At 37.1% G+C, this 13,422-nt stretch overlaps 5 protein-coding genes across 16 annotated transcripts in view; 3 read left to right on the forward strand and 2 right to left on the reverse strand.

The window, feature by feature from the left end:
- Positions 1-992, forward strand: part of LOC109129719 (glucan endo-1,3-beta-glucosidase 14) — a 2,599-nt gene extending 1,607 nt beyond the window's left edge. Inside the window, exon 3 of the mRNA XM_019238588.1 lies at positions 707-992. Coding sequence (XP_019094133.1) covers positions 707-800 — 94 coding nt within the window. The 3' untranslated portion in view covers positions 801-992. The remainder of the gene's footprint in view (positions 1-706) is intronic.
- LOC104752632 (dephospho-CoA kinase) lies at positions 3,064-5,457 on the forward strand. Of its 11 annotated transcripts, none has more exons than XM_019238537.1 (5): positions 3,064-3,294; positions 3,410-3,594; positions 4,384-4,539; positions 4,658-4,803; positions 4,892-5,457. In XM_019238537.1, the coding sequence occupies exons 3-5, from the start codon at positions 4,432-4,434 to the stop codon at positions 5,334-5,336; spliced, it is 699 nt and encodes a 232-aa protein (XP_019094082.1). In that variant the 5' UTR covers positions 3,064-3,294; positions 3,410-3,594; positions 4,384-4,431; the 3' UTR covers positions 5,337-5,457. The 11 variants fall into 11 exon arrangements, with proteins under 11 accessions (XP_019094082.1, XP_019094078.1, XP_019094080.1 ...); XM_019238533.1 differs by having other exon boundaries at positions 3,415-3,618; positions 4,335-4,539; XM_019238535.1 differs by having other exon boundaries at positions 3,415-3,594; positions 4,335-4,539.
- On the reverse strand, positions 5,384-6,963 carry LOC104752631 (probable calcium-binding protein CML48). Its single transcript, XM_010474820.1, has 5 exons — positions 6,540-6,963; positions 6,188-6,234; positions 5,890-6,065; positions 5,780-5,798; positions 5,384-5,680 (listed from the first exon to the last, which is right to left on the reverse strand). Exons 1-5 carry the CDS (start codon positions 6,868-6,870, stop codon positions 5,570-5,572), a joined length of 684 nt encoding a protein of 227 aa, XP_010473122.1. The 5' UTR covers positions 6,871-6,963; the 3' UTR covers positions 5,384-5,569.
- Positions 7,250-8,618, forward strand: LOC104752634 (uncharacterized protein DDB_G0290685). 2 transcript variants are annotated; one of them, XM_010474823.2, is made up of 3 exons: positions 7,250-7,453; positions 7,605-7,723; positions 7,943-8,618. In XM_010474823.2, exons 1-3 carry the CDS (start codon positions 7,284-7,286, stop codon positions 8,416-8,418), a joined length of 765 nt encoding a protein of 254 aa, XP_010473125.1. In that variant the 5' UTR covers positions 7,250-7,283; the 3' UTR covers positions 8,419-8,618. The 2 variants fall into 2 exon arrangements, with proteins under 2 accessions (XP_010473125.1, XP_010473126.1); XM_010474824.1 differs by having other exon boundaries at positions 7,288-7,457.
- Positions 8,593-13,420, reverse strand: LOC104752633 (protein transport protein sec24-like). The gene is made up of 14 exons (XM_010474822.2): positions 13,001-13,420; positions 12,844-12,909; positions 12,107-12,160; positions 11,837-12,009; positions 11,525-11,711; positions 11,291-11,436; positions 11,058-11,212; positions 10,870-10,951; positions 10,663-10,778; positions 10,262-10,360; positions 9,853-9,976; positions 9,471-9,751; positions 9,067-9,281; positions 8,593-8,983 (listed from the first exon to the last, which is right to left on the reverse strand). Exons 1-14 carry the CDS (start codon positions 13,326-13,328, stop codon positions 8,772-8,774), a joined length of 2,238 nt encoding a protein of 745 aa, XP_010473124.1. The 5' UTR covers positions 13,329-13,420; the 3' UTR covers positions 8,593-8,771.

Below are 13,422 nucleotides of genomic sequence, written 5' to 3' on the forward strand. Positions count from 1 at the left end.
TTTTTTTTTTTTTTTTTTTTTTTTTTTTCGTATTAACAGTTTTAATTTATTTTGTAGATTTTATAATCATTTTTTATTTCCAAATTCATATTTACAGTATCTAATTTCTTTTCCTCACTCTTGATCTTCTTTTTTTTTTATGTAGGATTTTGTTTTGGCAAAAGTTTGTTTTCCAAATTCAGCTTCACCTTTCCATTTTTTAGTTATTAGTTAAAATACATTTTAAAACAAAACCTTCTAAAATTAGTACAGTATGTTCAACCTTTTTTTTTGCAAAACTAATAATAAATATAAATATTTATAATTTTGGGCATATAGTCAAGGTGAGATTACGTTAATATATGGAAGGAATATCCATGTATTTATTGTATATATACTACGCTACGCACATACGTATCAAAAATAAAATATCTAACACGTTTATGTAAGTTGAATATGTAGTAGTGTACGCAATAAAAGTGACAAAATACGAAAGTAACGTCTATACAATTGAATAATTATACCAAAAAATTCCAATTTTAGAAACATTTAAAATTATGTATGCAAAACCTTTCAGTGGTTGTTTAAAATTTTGGTTGTGAGTTTGGTAAAATAGCATAAAAAGTTGGAAATCTCGTGAAAATTCATGTAATTTACGTTATAATTAAAGTTTAAGCATATATATAACAAACAAGTGATAAGATATTGATAATGTGGATGTTGAAAAAATTGTGCAGATTTTGAAATTGTGGAGAGCTGTGATGGGTTTGGCTGTGGCTTGGTTGATATTGGATATGAGCGACAAGATGAGGATGAGATAAGCTTTGCTTGTGTCTTTGTCTGTCCTTATAGGTTTTTTGTTTTTTTTTTTAAATGTCGTAGTTGATTATAGGTGAGGTATACCATTCTTTGTCATGTATTCGATTCACAATAAGCAAATTAATTTTTCCAGTTTTGTTACTGTATATGCTAAAATATGGAGTATGTGAATACATAAACAATTAAATACTAAATATATCCATCTAGTGATCCACAATTCAACCAATCAATAAGTTTCTCTCTTTACATTTTAACTTTTTTTTTGTTTTAACATTGCTAAGCCAATTTATGTAGTTATGCTCAAAAGTAATTGTGATTTTTCTTTATTTATTTATGTTTCTTTGATATTTAAATACTAAATGCATCCATATAGTGATGTGAATGTGAATTTCTATATAAGTTCTTTCATGATACATAATTAAATACCAAATGTATCCATCAGTGATCCACAATTCAACCAATCAATTTAAATATCCCTGTTTTCTTTTAGCTCAATTCGTTTTTCTTCTAAAATACCGTAAGCCAGTTTTTATAATTATGCTAATTTTTTTTGTCTCTAATATTACAAAATTAGTATGCCACTAAATGTGGGTCGTACCACTTTGGGTTATCTTCAACTTGCAATAATTGGATGTGAATCATATCTCGTAATATTTTTAAATAGTTCCTCACAACTTCAGCTACACAAAAGTTTGCTAGTACCATCAAAAAGTTCATTAATAATCAATAGTTTAATGATGATATTGTCAAAAAGTCGGTTTGTTGCATCAAAAGTGTTTCTTTTCAAATGTCTATTCATTTGATCATTTCCCTTACGGCATTTCCACGCGACAGGGTCTCCGTCTCACCACACTATTTTTACGCTACCCTCAAAATAATTATTTTACACACGAGTTTGTTTATTTTAATCTTCATTTTTTTCATTAGAAAAAGAGAGAGAGTGAAGAAAAAGATTGGTAGGACTGTTTTGTTCTATCTTCTTATTAGATGTTTATGCGGTGTGCCCATAATTTTGTAACATCTGCAGAGTCTAACGTCGGATGACATTTGAGATAAAGGACAACTAATACTAGTTTTTGTGATATCCATAATCCTGCGTTTTATTTTTAATTAAGAAAGTAGGCTGATGGGTTCCTAACTATATATGCATGTGTAAACATATAACAAAAAGTACATAGAATAATATAATATATTACACACTTCCAATTATATGCTTCTATGAAACTTCTTGCTCGAGATCTGCTATTATTATACATGCTTTTCCATTTTATTGATTCGAATCTGATACGCTCGAGGTGTCACACTACCAATGCGCTTCTTGGTGAAGTGATCCCAAGCTGTCGTAGTTTATTTTTGGGACAAATATGTCATTTTATCTCGACTACTTATATATATATTTATAATTTTCTTCCCCTTGTACTATCAAACTTTAATTTTAGGGATGTGAAGTCAAACTGTCAAAGTGTAGCATTGATGAGTGCACTGCACGTAGCTTTTGGATCTCTAAATTTTGCCACGAATTGAAATTTCCAAATACCCACACGGATGTTCTTCCCTTTTTATGGCTTTAAGCCTTTAATGTTATCTTATTTTTCTTTTGTTCTCAAACATGTATCTAATATAAGTGTATCCGAGATGGGAAGATAATTAAACAAACCTAAACAATTGATATAGAGAATCAAAATTTCTATTCAAATGCATGTTGAACTATAATAAAATCTCCTTAATAGTTTGAAGATATATGTTTAAACATAAAAATGTAATTTGTTACCCCGAAACGCATATACCGCTACTTTGTTTTGATGAAAAAAGTTCATCGAATGCCGTTTACTGTTCACAGTTATGTTCTTATCCTCCTCAAAACAACAATATTATAGTAATTCGTCTGAATAGACTGAATTATTAAGTTGATTTGTTAAGTTATATACATAGCAACTAGCTAACAGAAATACTATATTCGTAAAAGGAGAATATTCACAAGTGTGGTCATATTTTAAAATAGATACCATAAAATATACATCATATGAAAGCTAAGATTAGACATATATACATAGTTTGGTGGGAGGTAGCTCTCAATATCATGCAAAGTATGGACCATCGGCCATCGCAAGGAGTAGGTAGGTGTTTCAAAATAAGCTGGGTTGACATTAAACCAAATTAGTCTGGTTAGTTCGGTTAAATAATAACAACCTAAAAGACACCGGTTAACTTTTTGAAAAACGGTGTCGTTGCTCTACCGTACATATATCCCAAGAAGAAAAATCAAAACACAGAACCCTTATTAAATGGCTAAATCCGATTGAAACACGAACTCGATTCCGACATAATATTAACAACAAACCCTTTATACTTTGAACAAACAAAAAATACATCATTTCTTCTTACCTCAGAGGAATAGATCGAAGAAATACAAGCAGATTCGTCTCCACGACTACTAGAAATTGCTCCAGTCAAGTCATCTTATACCGTGGCTTGCGACATTTTTGTAATAAAAGGGTGAATTTTTGTCTATAGCTCTAACGTGTTCTGGGTTTTGCTTTAGGAGTCTAGTGAAAAAGGATTCATCCCCATGTATCTCTTACGGACTCTGTTTCTTGATTTTGTTTCCTAGCTTAGTTTGAGCTTGCTTTGATGTTCTTATCCTTTTGGGTTTACTCCTGGTTGTGGCATCAAATTCAATTGCTCTGCGGCGGGGAACGCGGAGATCGGAGGCTTTTCCGTTCAAAACGTGACGGAGAACAGTATATTCGTCAGCCTCCCACACAATTGTACTCGAATTTCATGGATAACGATAAGGAGAGCTTGCTTTGATTTTCTTTAGTATGGTTTCAAATTCTTTTCAGTTACTGGTAGAAAATAGTTAATTGTTTGCTATTTTATCTTGCTACAGGTTCTTGCACTGCACCAATATAACTTGTAAATTACTTTATGTTCTCTCCTTGCCCCTACTTACCAGATTTGAATGGTTCCAGTACCACATCATCATCTGGAAACCAAATTGGAGAATGGTTCCTATTAAAAAGAATTGAATTTGTTATGATCTTATTTGTTTGGTTCCTTAGCTTGTGTATGATTTTGATGAGAATTGCTTTAGGTTCTTCTTCTGTAAAGCTCTTTTAATACTCGTCTACCCACATAGCCAGAACAAAAGTCACTGTCTTTGATTGAGTCTCTCTCCTTTCTGCATCGAGTAAAGATCAAGAAAGTCTCAATCTTGTATCTTCTCATTACGCCTCCGTATAACGATTTTTACATCAGTCTTGCGAGGGGAATATAGACTCTTTTGACTCTAGCTTCCAGTTTGCTTTTACTATTGATGTACATGCTGTCAATTCTCCTATTTTTTTTGCTGTTCTTTCTTACTTGCTGCTTGATTTTAGAAACCAAACTTTCTGAGTTCTTCTCTATCTGATATATATATATATATACTTGGTAGTTTGGTTAGCGTTTATCTTGTATTGACCGTGACGGATCAATTCTTGTATGGAATTGTTAAGACAAAGTTGAAGATGTGTGACCTATGGTGTTTTATGCAGCATTTTGATATCATCTTGGTCTTTTTGGTGTTTTCTCTGGAAAACACAGTGAGGAAAATATAAGTGTTCTGGAGGAGTAAAAGAGGACAATAGGAGAATGAGAATAGTCGGACTAACAGGAGGGATTGCGTCTGGGAAGAGTACTGTATCCAACCTCTTCAAGGCTAGTGGAATTCCTGTTGTTGACGCTGATGTTGTTGCTCGAGTAAGTACTATCATCTCTCTTTAAATGTGTCACCATTTCCCATTTCGAAGAAAGAGATGCAATTTAACTCTCAAGTAAAGTGTGGGGAAATCAGAAAATGTGTTGTTTTGCTGTATAGGATGTATTGAAGAAAGGAAGCGGTGGATGGAAAAAAGTTGTTGCAGCATTTGGGGATGAGATTCTGCTTCCTAGTAGAGAAGTGGATCGGCCAAAACTCGGTCAGATCGTGTTCTCGTCTGATTCCAAGCGCCAACTTCTAAACAAGTAAGGGATTTGAGAGTTTCCCTTTTGCTTTCTCTATATTGTATGAGATCCCTGAAATTGGGGTTTTGTGTCTTTCTTCAATCTATAGGCTGATGGCTCCGTACATATCAACTGGTATCTTTTTGGAAATCTTGAGACAATGGGCGAGTGGCGCTAAAGTGATAGTTGTTGATATCCCTTTGTTGTTCGAGGTAAAGATGGATAAGTGGACAAAACCTGTAGTAGTTGTGTGGGTTAGTGAAGAAACACAACTTAAGAGACTGATGGAGAGAGATGGATTGAGTGAAGAAGATGCAAGAAATAGAGTGATGGCTCAGATGCCGTTGGATTTAAAAAGGAGCAAAGCTGATATTGTGATCGATAATAATGGTAGTCTCGACGACCTCCACCAACAGTTCGATAAGGTTTTGTCTGAAATCAGAAGATCATTGACATGGACCGAGTTTTGGCGTTCAAGGCAAGGAGCCTTCTCAGTTCTTGGCTCAGTAATTTTAGGAGTCTTTGCTTGCAAACAGCTCAACATTGGCTCTTAGCATTTTGAATTTTACTGTGGTTCAAAGTCATCACTTTTGTTACTGTTAAAAAAAAAAAAACATTGTAATAATCTTACAACTTTCATTTATTAATCTGTCTCTGACAATATCTCAAGCTACACTTTTCACTAGTTTGGTTTCACTCTCCTATTCAGTACTCAGACATCCATTATCTATCTGCAACTTTAAGCTGCGCCTGAGAAAAAAAAGAAGAAAGAAGCAGCAAGTGACCATTAATCATAGGAGGCAATGAACGGAATGACCATCAACATGAAGACATCGTAAGGGATTGTTGCGTAGCCTGTGTAACCAGGGTCATTCTCTTTGAACTTCTCTGTCAATTCCTGATAATAAGCATATGACACATGTTTTAAACGATTCCAAGTGGTTTAGATTCATATTTCAAAAATTCGCAATGGAGGTTAAAAGATCATAGTTCCTACCTTCACAATCATCCCACACCTGCAAATCCAGTAGAACAAAATCGATGATGTTTAGAGAACGAATCAAGAACCACAAAAAACGATGAAGACAAAGCAGAAAAAAAACTTACTCGAGGAAACTGTCGAAACAGAGCTCAACAATTTTGCCAGTCCCATCATCAAACTGAGTTTGGATTAGCTGGAGAACCGAGGTTGGAAGCATGTACCCGAGATGATAGAAAGCATCTCTTAGCTCAGTATAATTCATCTTTCCGCTCCTATCCCTATCGTAGCTGTCAAATATTGCCTACAAAAAAACACACACATACAATAATAATAATACATTTGAGGCATTTTAAGAACACACTTAAAACAGCTAATGAGATTGATCCACGGAAGAAATAATCACACGGTTGGAAAAAAACTTACACGCCATTGCGCAAGACAATTCCACAACTCAACATACTCCTTAGGACCTGCACATATACAAAACATGGTTTATTATTATTCATCACTAAACATAGATCATCATAACTATTCTCAAAGCTCTTCACTAATCAAAACACATCAAGAACCAATCAAAAAAATCGATTCTAGTTCAATGTTTATAACAGTCTGATTTATAATGAATCTAATCTCTCGAATCATGTAACACTTTGTACCAGTACCACCACCAAAGAAAGAGTGACTCATTTCACACTCTTATTTGAATGTAACACCAATTTTAAAAAAACTTCAATCATACAAACAAAAGCCATTAAAAACTAAAAATAAAGTTTACCAAGACGAAGCAGAGAATCTCCAGGACTCTTATAGATGAACATAAGAAACCTAATCGTTCTGTTACTAATCCCTTGGTAGCCAGAACACAACAACGCTTGCCGGAGCTCCGAATCCTCGAGGAATCCGCTCCGATCTCTATCCGCCGATTCAAAGCTCCTCACAATATCCGGATGCGTTTCCGACGAAAACATCCCGGACCCGGAGGAGGAGGTGAATTGTTGAGTTGGTTGATACGCGTAACGGTATCTGTTTTCACCGTCGTGTTGCTGATGAACGTACGATTCTGGTAGCTCCGGTGCCGAAGGTGCGTAGGCGTTTGAGTACGCCATTCAGTTAGAACTATGAAATGCTTTGAGATGGCCTTTTAAGATTCTCAAATTCTCCAGAGGTTGAAGACGACTGTTTCTGATTCCGCGTGTTTGATAAATTTTAATAGTGTAAGGCTGACGGTCGTGATTTAGGAGAATTAATCTAACGGTGAGATTGAGAGCGTGCTCTTAACTCTTTAGTGCTAGTCAATTTAAATATGGGCTTTTCATATTAATGGGCCAGTATACTAGTATTGGACGGTGAGGATTTAGTAAAAGTAATCCAATGCTCTGAATTGAGCGCGTGCGGATTGCTTTGATCAATTCAATACGGGCTTTTGATATTACTGGGCTGAGTTTGAGTGGGCCGATCTGTCTTAGTTTTTTTTTTTAACATAGGGGGCGGGAAAGACGGCGAGAGGGGGAGAGTGAAGATGGAGTCGGAGAAAGTGGTGGTGGACGAGCTGCCGCTAGCTATCGTGCGCCGTGTGGTGAAGGAGAAGCTGTCGGAGTGTTCGCCGGATTATGACGTTAGTATTCACAAGGAAGCGTTGCTCGCATTCTCCGAGAGCGCGAGGATCTTCATCCACTACCTCTCCTCCACGTATGTACGCCTTATAAAAACCCTAAGTTTCTGAAATTTCGTCGTTTGGGTTCCAATTGAGCAGTTCCAAGGTTGGGTTATTGTTAATGTTGTTTGATTGTTGCGTTTACTGTTGTTAATTTTTGTTTAATTTTTGGGTGTGAATGGATAGGGCAAATGATTTTTGTAAAGATGCAAGGAGACAAACGATGAAGGCTGATTATGTGTTTAAGGCTTTAGACGAAATGGATTTTTCAGAGTTCTTGGAGCCGCTTAAAGCTTCTCTTGAAGGTTTAGTTGTTTGTTCTTGATGAAGATCATATTCTCCTTTTTTCATGGAATGGTTTTGTAGAAATGGTTTAGGTTGTTCATAGAGAGATAGGATTGTTTGTTTTCCCAACCTTAAGGTCGTTTTGTAAGTGAATTATGTTTGGACACTCTGACCTAGGTGTGTCCGTTTTTGAGCTTATGTCTCCTCCTAATGTTGTAGTCCACATGACTGGTTTTCAGATTTTAAGAAGAAGAACGCGGGGAAAAGAGCAGGTGGTGGACCAGCTGCTTCGAAGCCTGCTGGTGGAGCAGCTACGAAGCCCACAGAGACGAAAAAGAGGAAGCAGGAAGGTCCATCAGCGCAGAAGAATGCAAGGAAATGCAAAAGAGATGATGGAGGTAACAAGAATGATGAGGAGAATGAGAATGACAACACAGAAGAAGAGAATGGAAACGATGAGGAGAACGAGAATGATGATGAAAATACCGAAGAAAATGGGAATGGTGAGGAGAGCGAGAAGGAGGATGAGGATGAGGAGAATGAGAAGGAGGATGAGGGAAACAGCCTGGAAGATAATGGGAATGAGAACGACGAGAGCGGCGATGAGGACAATAGCATGGAAGAAATTGGGAGTGAGAATGGTGAAGATAATGACAACAACAACAGCAGCAACAGTAGTGGTGAAGAGGTAGAGGGTGATGAAGAAGATGATTGAGCTCAAGGTTCCTTCATATATGTTTGCAAGGAAAATGTTTTCAAGTTTATGTTGGATTACGTTGTAAGCTTGAAGCAGTGTTTGTGGCCATGAGAATGTCATAGACTCATATAAAATTGTTTTGCTGCTCTAGTGTTAACAGGTTAACAGACATGTAAGTGAAAGTTTTATAAAAGAGTGAAGAACCAATTTTTGCTTAATTATTCATTCTGATTTAGAGATCAAAAAAGCTGGGAAGCTAGTCTAAGAGCAAATTTTACAACAAGAGCAAAAACTCTAAATGGGAAACGTTTGACACGTTTAATATTTTTTGAGTTCGGATGTATAAAAAAACTAAAGGGTCACTTGGCTTTTCACTTCATGTACTCGGTGACACGCTGCGAAATATCATCGAGGAAAGACACAAAGCCCATGGCACTAGCAAAACCGCTACCATCGACGTCTTGTTCTTCTATAAGATAGTTCTCAAAGGCAGTAGCATCGTCTTGTCCTCCTCGGATAAACATCAGTTTTGGTGTGATGCTCCTTTCTTGCTTAACCTTATTTATGGTCTTCCTCAATACACCTGTACGATCAAGTTCATAAATCAACATAACCTGACAGATGTAAAGGTGGTTGAAGTGGATTTCATTTGGCGAGCAAACTTACAGTCTTGAGGAGGAGGGAAAGGTATTGACGGGTCTGCTGTTGATGAGTAGAAGACTATCAAAGTGGTATATGCATCTAGGAAAAATATCGGACTACCACTTGTTATCAATGCCGCACGGCTCAATGAATGACGCGGGTATGCCAGTGTATCCGGTGTTGAATATGACATTAGCGCTGGGTAAATCCCGCAGTGGAGCGAGCTCGGGTCCAACACACTGCGATTTTGAGAAAACAAAAACACAGTAAATCTAGAGGGTTTGATTGTTTGTTAGCTTATACATGGTATATAATAAGGGCTTTTTTGTACTTGTAAACGCAAATGCAGAAATTGACATTTGTAACAATTGCAGTCTAAGATACAATAAAACTCACAACGAGTCATTAGGTTATTGGGATGATTTTACCTGAAAAGGCATTGCAAGTAGATTCTGTAGTCAGGATGAACACCTTCTTCATGAAACCGGAGAAGGGGATTACGCAGTAAGGCAAAAACTAAGCGAGGCAAAGGCTCAAGTTGAGGACATTGTGAAAACGTGATATCAATCTGAGAACTCATCGACTTGTTTCCGTTTTTGTATTGGACGAGATTGAAGGCATCGTTGTATTGTGCTGTCAGGATTACTAGCCAATCATGAAGCAGTGCCCTCCCTTCTCGGACTCCATCTTCCAGAGAGGCTAAAATTACCTGCAGAGAAATAATTACAAAATTCCATACATAATTAGCAGATTAATAACGGATCCATTTCTTTCACAGGAGCTGGGATAAAAACATGAAATGACATTTACCTTGTGAACAAGCAATGAGAGAACAACTTCATGATCCACACTGTCGTAAATTTCATTGATGTTGCGGGCAGTTCCAAATTGCATGGTTCTGATCCTTAGTCGTCTCTGAAGTGTGTGTTTGCCTCTGTAAAACATAGATTAGATCAAATCTATAACGATACTCTAGAAGATCCACAGTATTGATTAGGATGCATTGCAATTCTGGGCTCTGGCATAGACTGTGTAAAAGTTTACAACAGGATATAAAACGTTAGGGCGGTTTAACGTTTACTATCAACTTTATGCTTTGGCGTGGCCATCGTACTAGTACTCGATTTATAAAAAATTCAATTAAAAGCTTAGCCCCCTATGTTTACCAGTGGCGTACAATCACTACATTAATCAATCAACAGCATGGATATCAACATACCTACTTGACGATGACATTTCAGAATTTGACAATCCCTCGGGAGGGACAACGACTGTGTACTGAAATGCAATTTGCACCACTGGTTGCTCTCCAGAATGTCTGGAAAAGGTAATGATCAATAAGAAGTTAGCATCTTTGAGTGCCATGTCTTTTATCAAACTGGTGACTTCCTCTAAAATGCTTAACTTTTATTCTTCTTGGATTCAAAAATTTAGTACAAGTTTGATAATTCTAAAGATAATAATATCTGATTGCATGTCAGGAAAAGCATGACAATGACTAATCAAGGACCAGCCGCTTAACAAAAGTCTGTGAGTTCATGGGAACAATTTGCATTCATTTCATCACTTCCACCCAATCATAAAAAATTTATAGGAAAACGCAATTGCTGTTAAGTTTACCTGGAAAATCCAGTATTATCTGCAAAATCAAAGTCATAAGCATATGTTGCATATGAATCACAGCAAATGATATGTTGAAGGTTCTCGTACTGTGGATCAGGAAAGAAGTGACCAAACTGCAAAGTACGGCTAAACTGTTAGGTGAAGCAAAATAAAGAAACAGAAAAGATCATTATTTGAACTTTCGTTTCTCTCTAAACCACATACAGAGTTGCCAGGTTTGAATTCAGTTGACGTTCTCAATCTCAAGACGCAATTGAAAGCATACGGCCGGTTAAGCATCCGAAACCTGCAAAAGAACATCATGCAATTTTGTTTTAATTAATTTGGTAACACGTGAAGAAAGCACAGCTAAAGTAAGAAAAAAAAAATGCTGGCCAAGCATCAGAACTAACATGTCTTGGGGAAGAGTTGAATCATCAGTGCTTGAATACAAAAACAGCGATCCACCACTTTCGATGCTAAGGAACTTCAGGGATGCTAAATCTGTGTACTCATTTGTAACTGCAAATAAATCTACGCATACACCTGACTGGACAGCAATGGTGGCCTATAAAAGAGCCGTTAGATCTACGCCCATAGTATATATCCATCTTGGAGACAGAAAATTTTGAAATAAGAGTCTTACTAGGTCTTTATAGAATGGTGTTTGCTCAGGAAGCAAAGCACGATCAGCATCTACCCTTTTACTTGCATATTGTTCACCATATCTACTTGTATCCAGTTGCCCACGTCCATAATCAGGAGGACCAGATAGGAAAGCAAACACCCTAGCTGCACTTATATCAAGTCAATAAAACACTACCCACTACAACTATGTTGAAACATATAGAGTATAGGCATGCTATATAATTTTACATACCTAAAGCAAATGTATTCCCAAATTCAGATCCTAGATAGTTAAAAAGAGCTTCCATAGCTGTACCAAAGCCTCTACCACCCATCAACACACTATCCAGTCCTTGAGCTGCTTCAGATGATCTCTCCCAGGAAGTTATTGGTCTGAGTGTCTCAAGGGCAGCAGCAATACGATCCTTGCAAGTTTCTACCTGCATGAAGTATACTAAGGGAACTTAGTCTCTTTTCTGGTGTTCCTAGCCATGTGATCCAACAATCACCATGAATCACCAAGGAAGTAGGAAACATGAAAGGCGACGTTAAGAAATGACCATACCGGAGCCAAAAATTGTAACAAGGGCATAACATCCTCAAGTTCTAGTGATAAACTGCCCTCTGCATCAGGGGGAATACATACATTCTTTAGAACTGGTATAGGTCCTTGAACATCATACAGTCCTATTTTGTGGCTGAACGTAACAAGACCAAAAAGAGCCCCTGGACTTAGAGCTGCAATATAGAAAAACAAGAGAGAAAGTTTCACTCTCAGAACACATTCACACAGAAGATGAATGAATCTTTGTCTTTAAATTTTGTATGAAATCACCTTCCAGAGCGGCTAGCAATGCACTTTTTGTATGCTCCAAAAATTCCTCAGAAGCTGTAGATTGAAAAAGTAAGCATGAGCAACACGAAATTCGAAGAAACATTTCAACAAGTAGATGACAGTAATACAATTCAAAAGAGCAGTTTGACGTTATAAAAGCAATCATATATGGATTGTTCTTGCGGACATCAAAATGATACAAGAATGAGAGACTAGGACGTACATGAAGTACACAAAACATTATGTCACAAGACCATTCAAACAGAATTTTTTTTGATAAAGACCAGCTGAATGATAATTAAACTCACTTTTCAGTACAATTCGAAGTAAATCTGTACCATAGCATAATATCTCATAGTCATGGCAAAATCACAACATAAGAGACTTGGACATTCACAAAGTACACCACATTATATTCAAAGACCATCCAAACAGAAACTTCATGAGAACCAGAGCTGAAAGATCATACAATTCAACGTTCGGAACAATTCGAGGTAAATCTACTACAGCTAACATGCCCTATTTTCAAAGTCATGGTAAAATCACAACATAAGGAAGCCAAAACTCGATATATACGACAGAGAAACATACAAAAAACCAAGCTAGATTCACAATCTACACCAACTCATAGCACATTGCTTTTGAATACAATCCAAAGTTCACCAACGCACAATTCAACTAAAATCTACACTGATCACAATGAGCTTCAAACACAAGAGAGAAGAAAGAAGACTTACACGAGATATCAATCGCCGCAACATACACAGGCCGCGCTTGAGTCATCTCTTCCTCCGATCCATCCACTAGAAAACAAACAATTTAAGCAAAGAATCAAAACCAATTCCAACAAAAAACAAAGGGATCGGTACAAAGGCGACGTGATAATATACATACGAGGCAACTCAAGATCAATGAAGGAAGAAGACATTTCAGGTATAGACTGAGGATTCGAGTAACGAGCAATAGCATCTGAAGGCAATCCATTGAGAGTTCCGCAAAGCGAGCAACTCCAAGCCCATTGATCAAGCTCACAGTAGGTGTTGAAGTAAGCGTAGCAGTTTTCGCAACGAGGAAGAAGGTGGCCGTTAGATCCGTACGCTGGTCCGATTCCGTTCTCGTCTTTAGCCGCGAATGGTGTTACCGTCAGTCCCCAAGGGAGTCCTGACGCCTCTTGAGCGTCTATATCGATCGGAAAACGCGACACCGTTGCTCGCACGGCCATGTATGTTCTCAGATCTTTCCGATATAGGTGAATTTTTTGATTCTGGTTATTTCCTTTTTTTGAAAGGTTTTTGGAGAATTGATGTGGGTCGGTG

Source organism: Camelina sativa, chromosome 16, assembly GCF_000633955.1.
Source record: "Camelina sativa cultivar DH55 chromosome 16, Cs, whole genome shotgun sequence".
In the NCBI taxonomy this organism is placed as follows: Eukaryota; Viridiplantae; Streptophyta; class Magnoliopsida; order Brassicales; family Brassicaceae; genus Camelina; species Camelina sativa.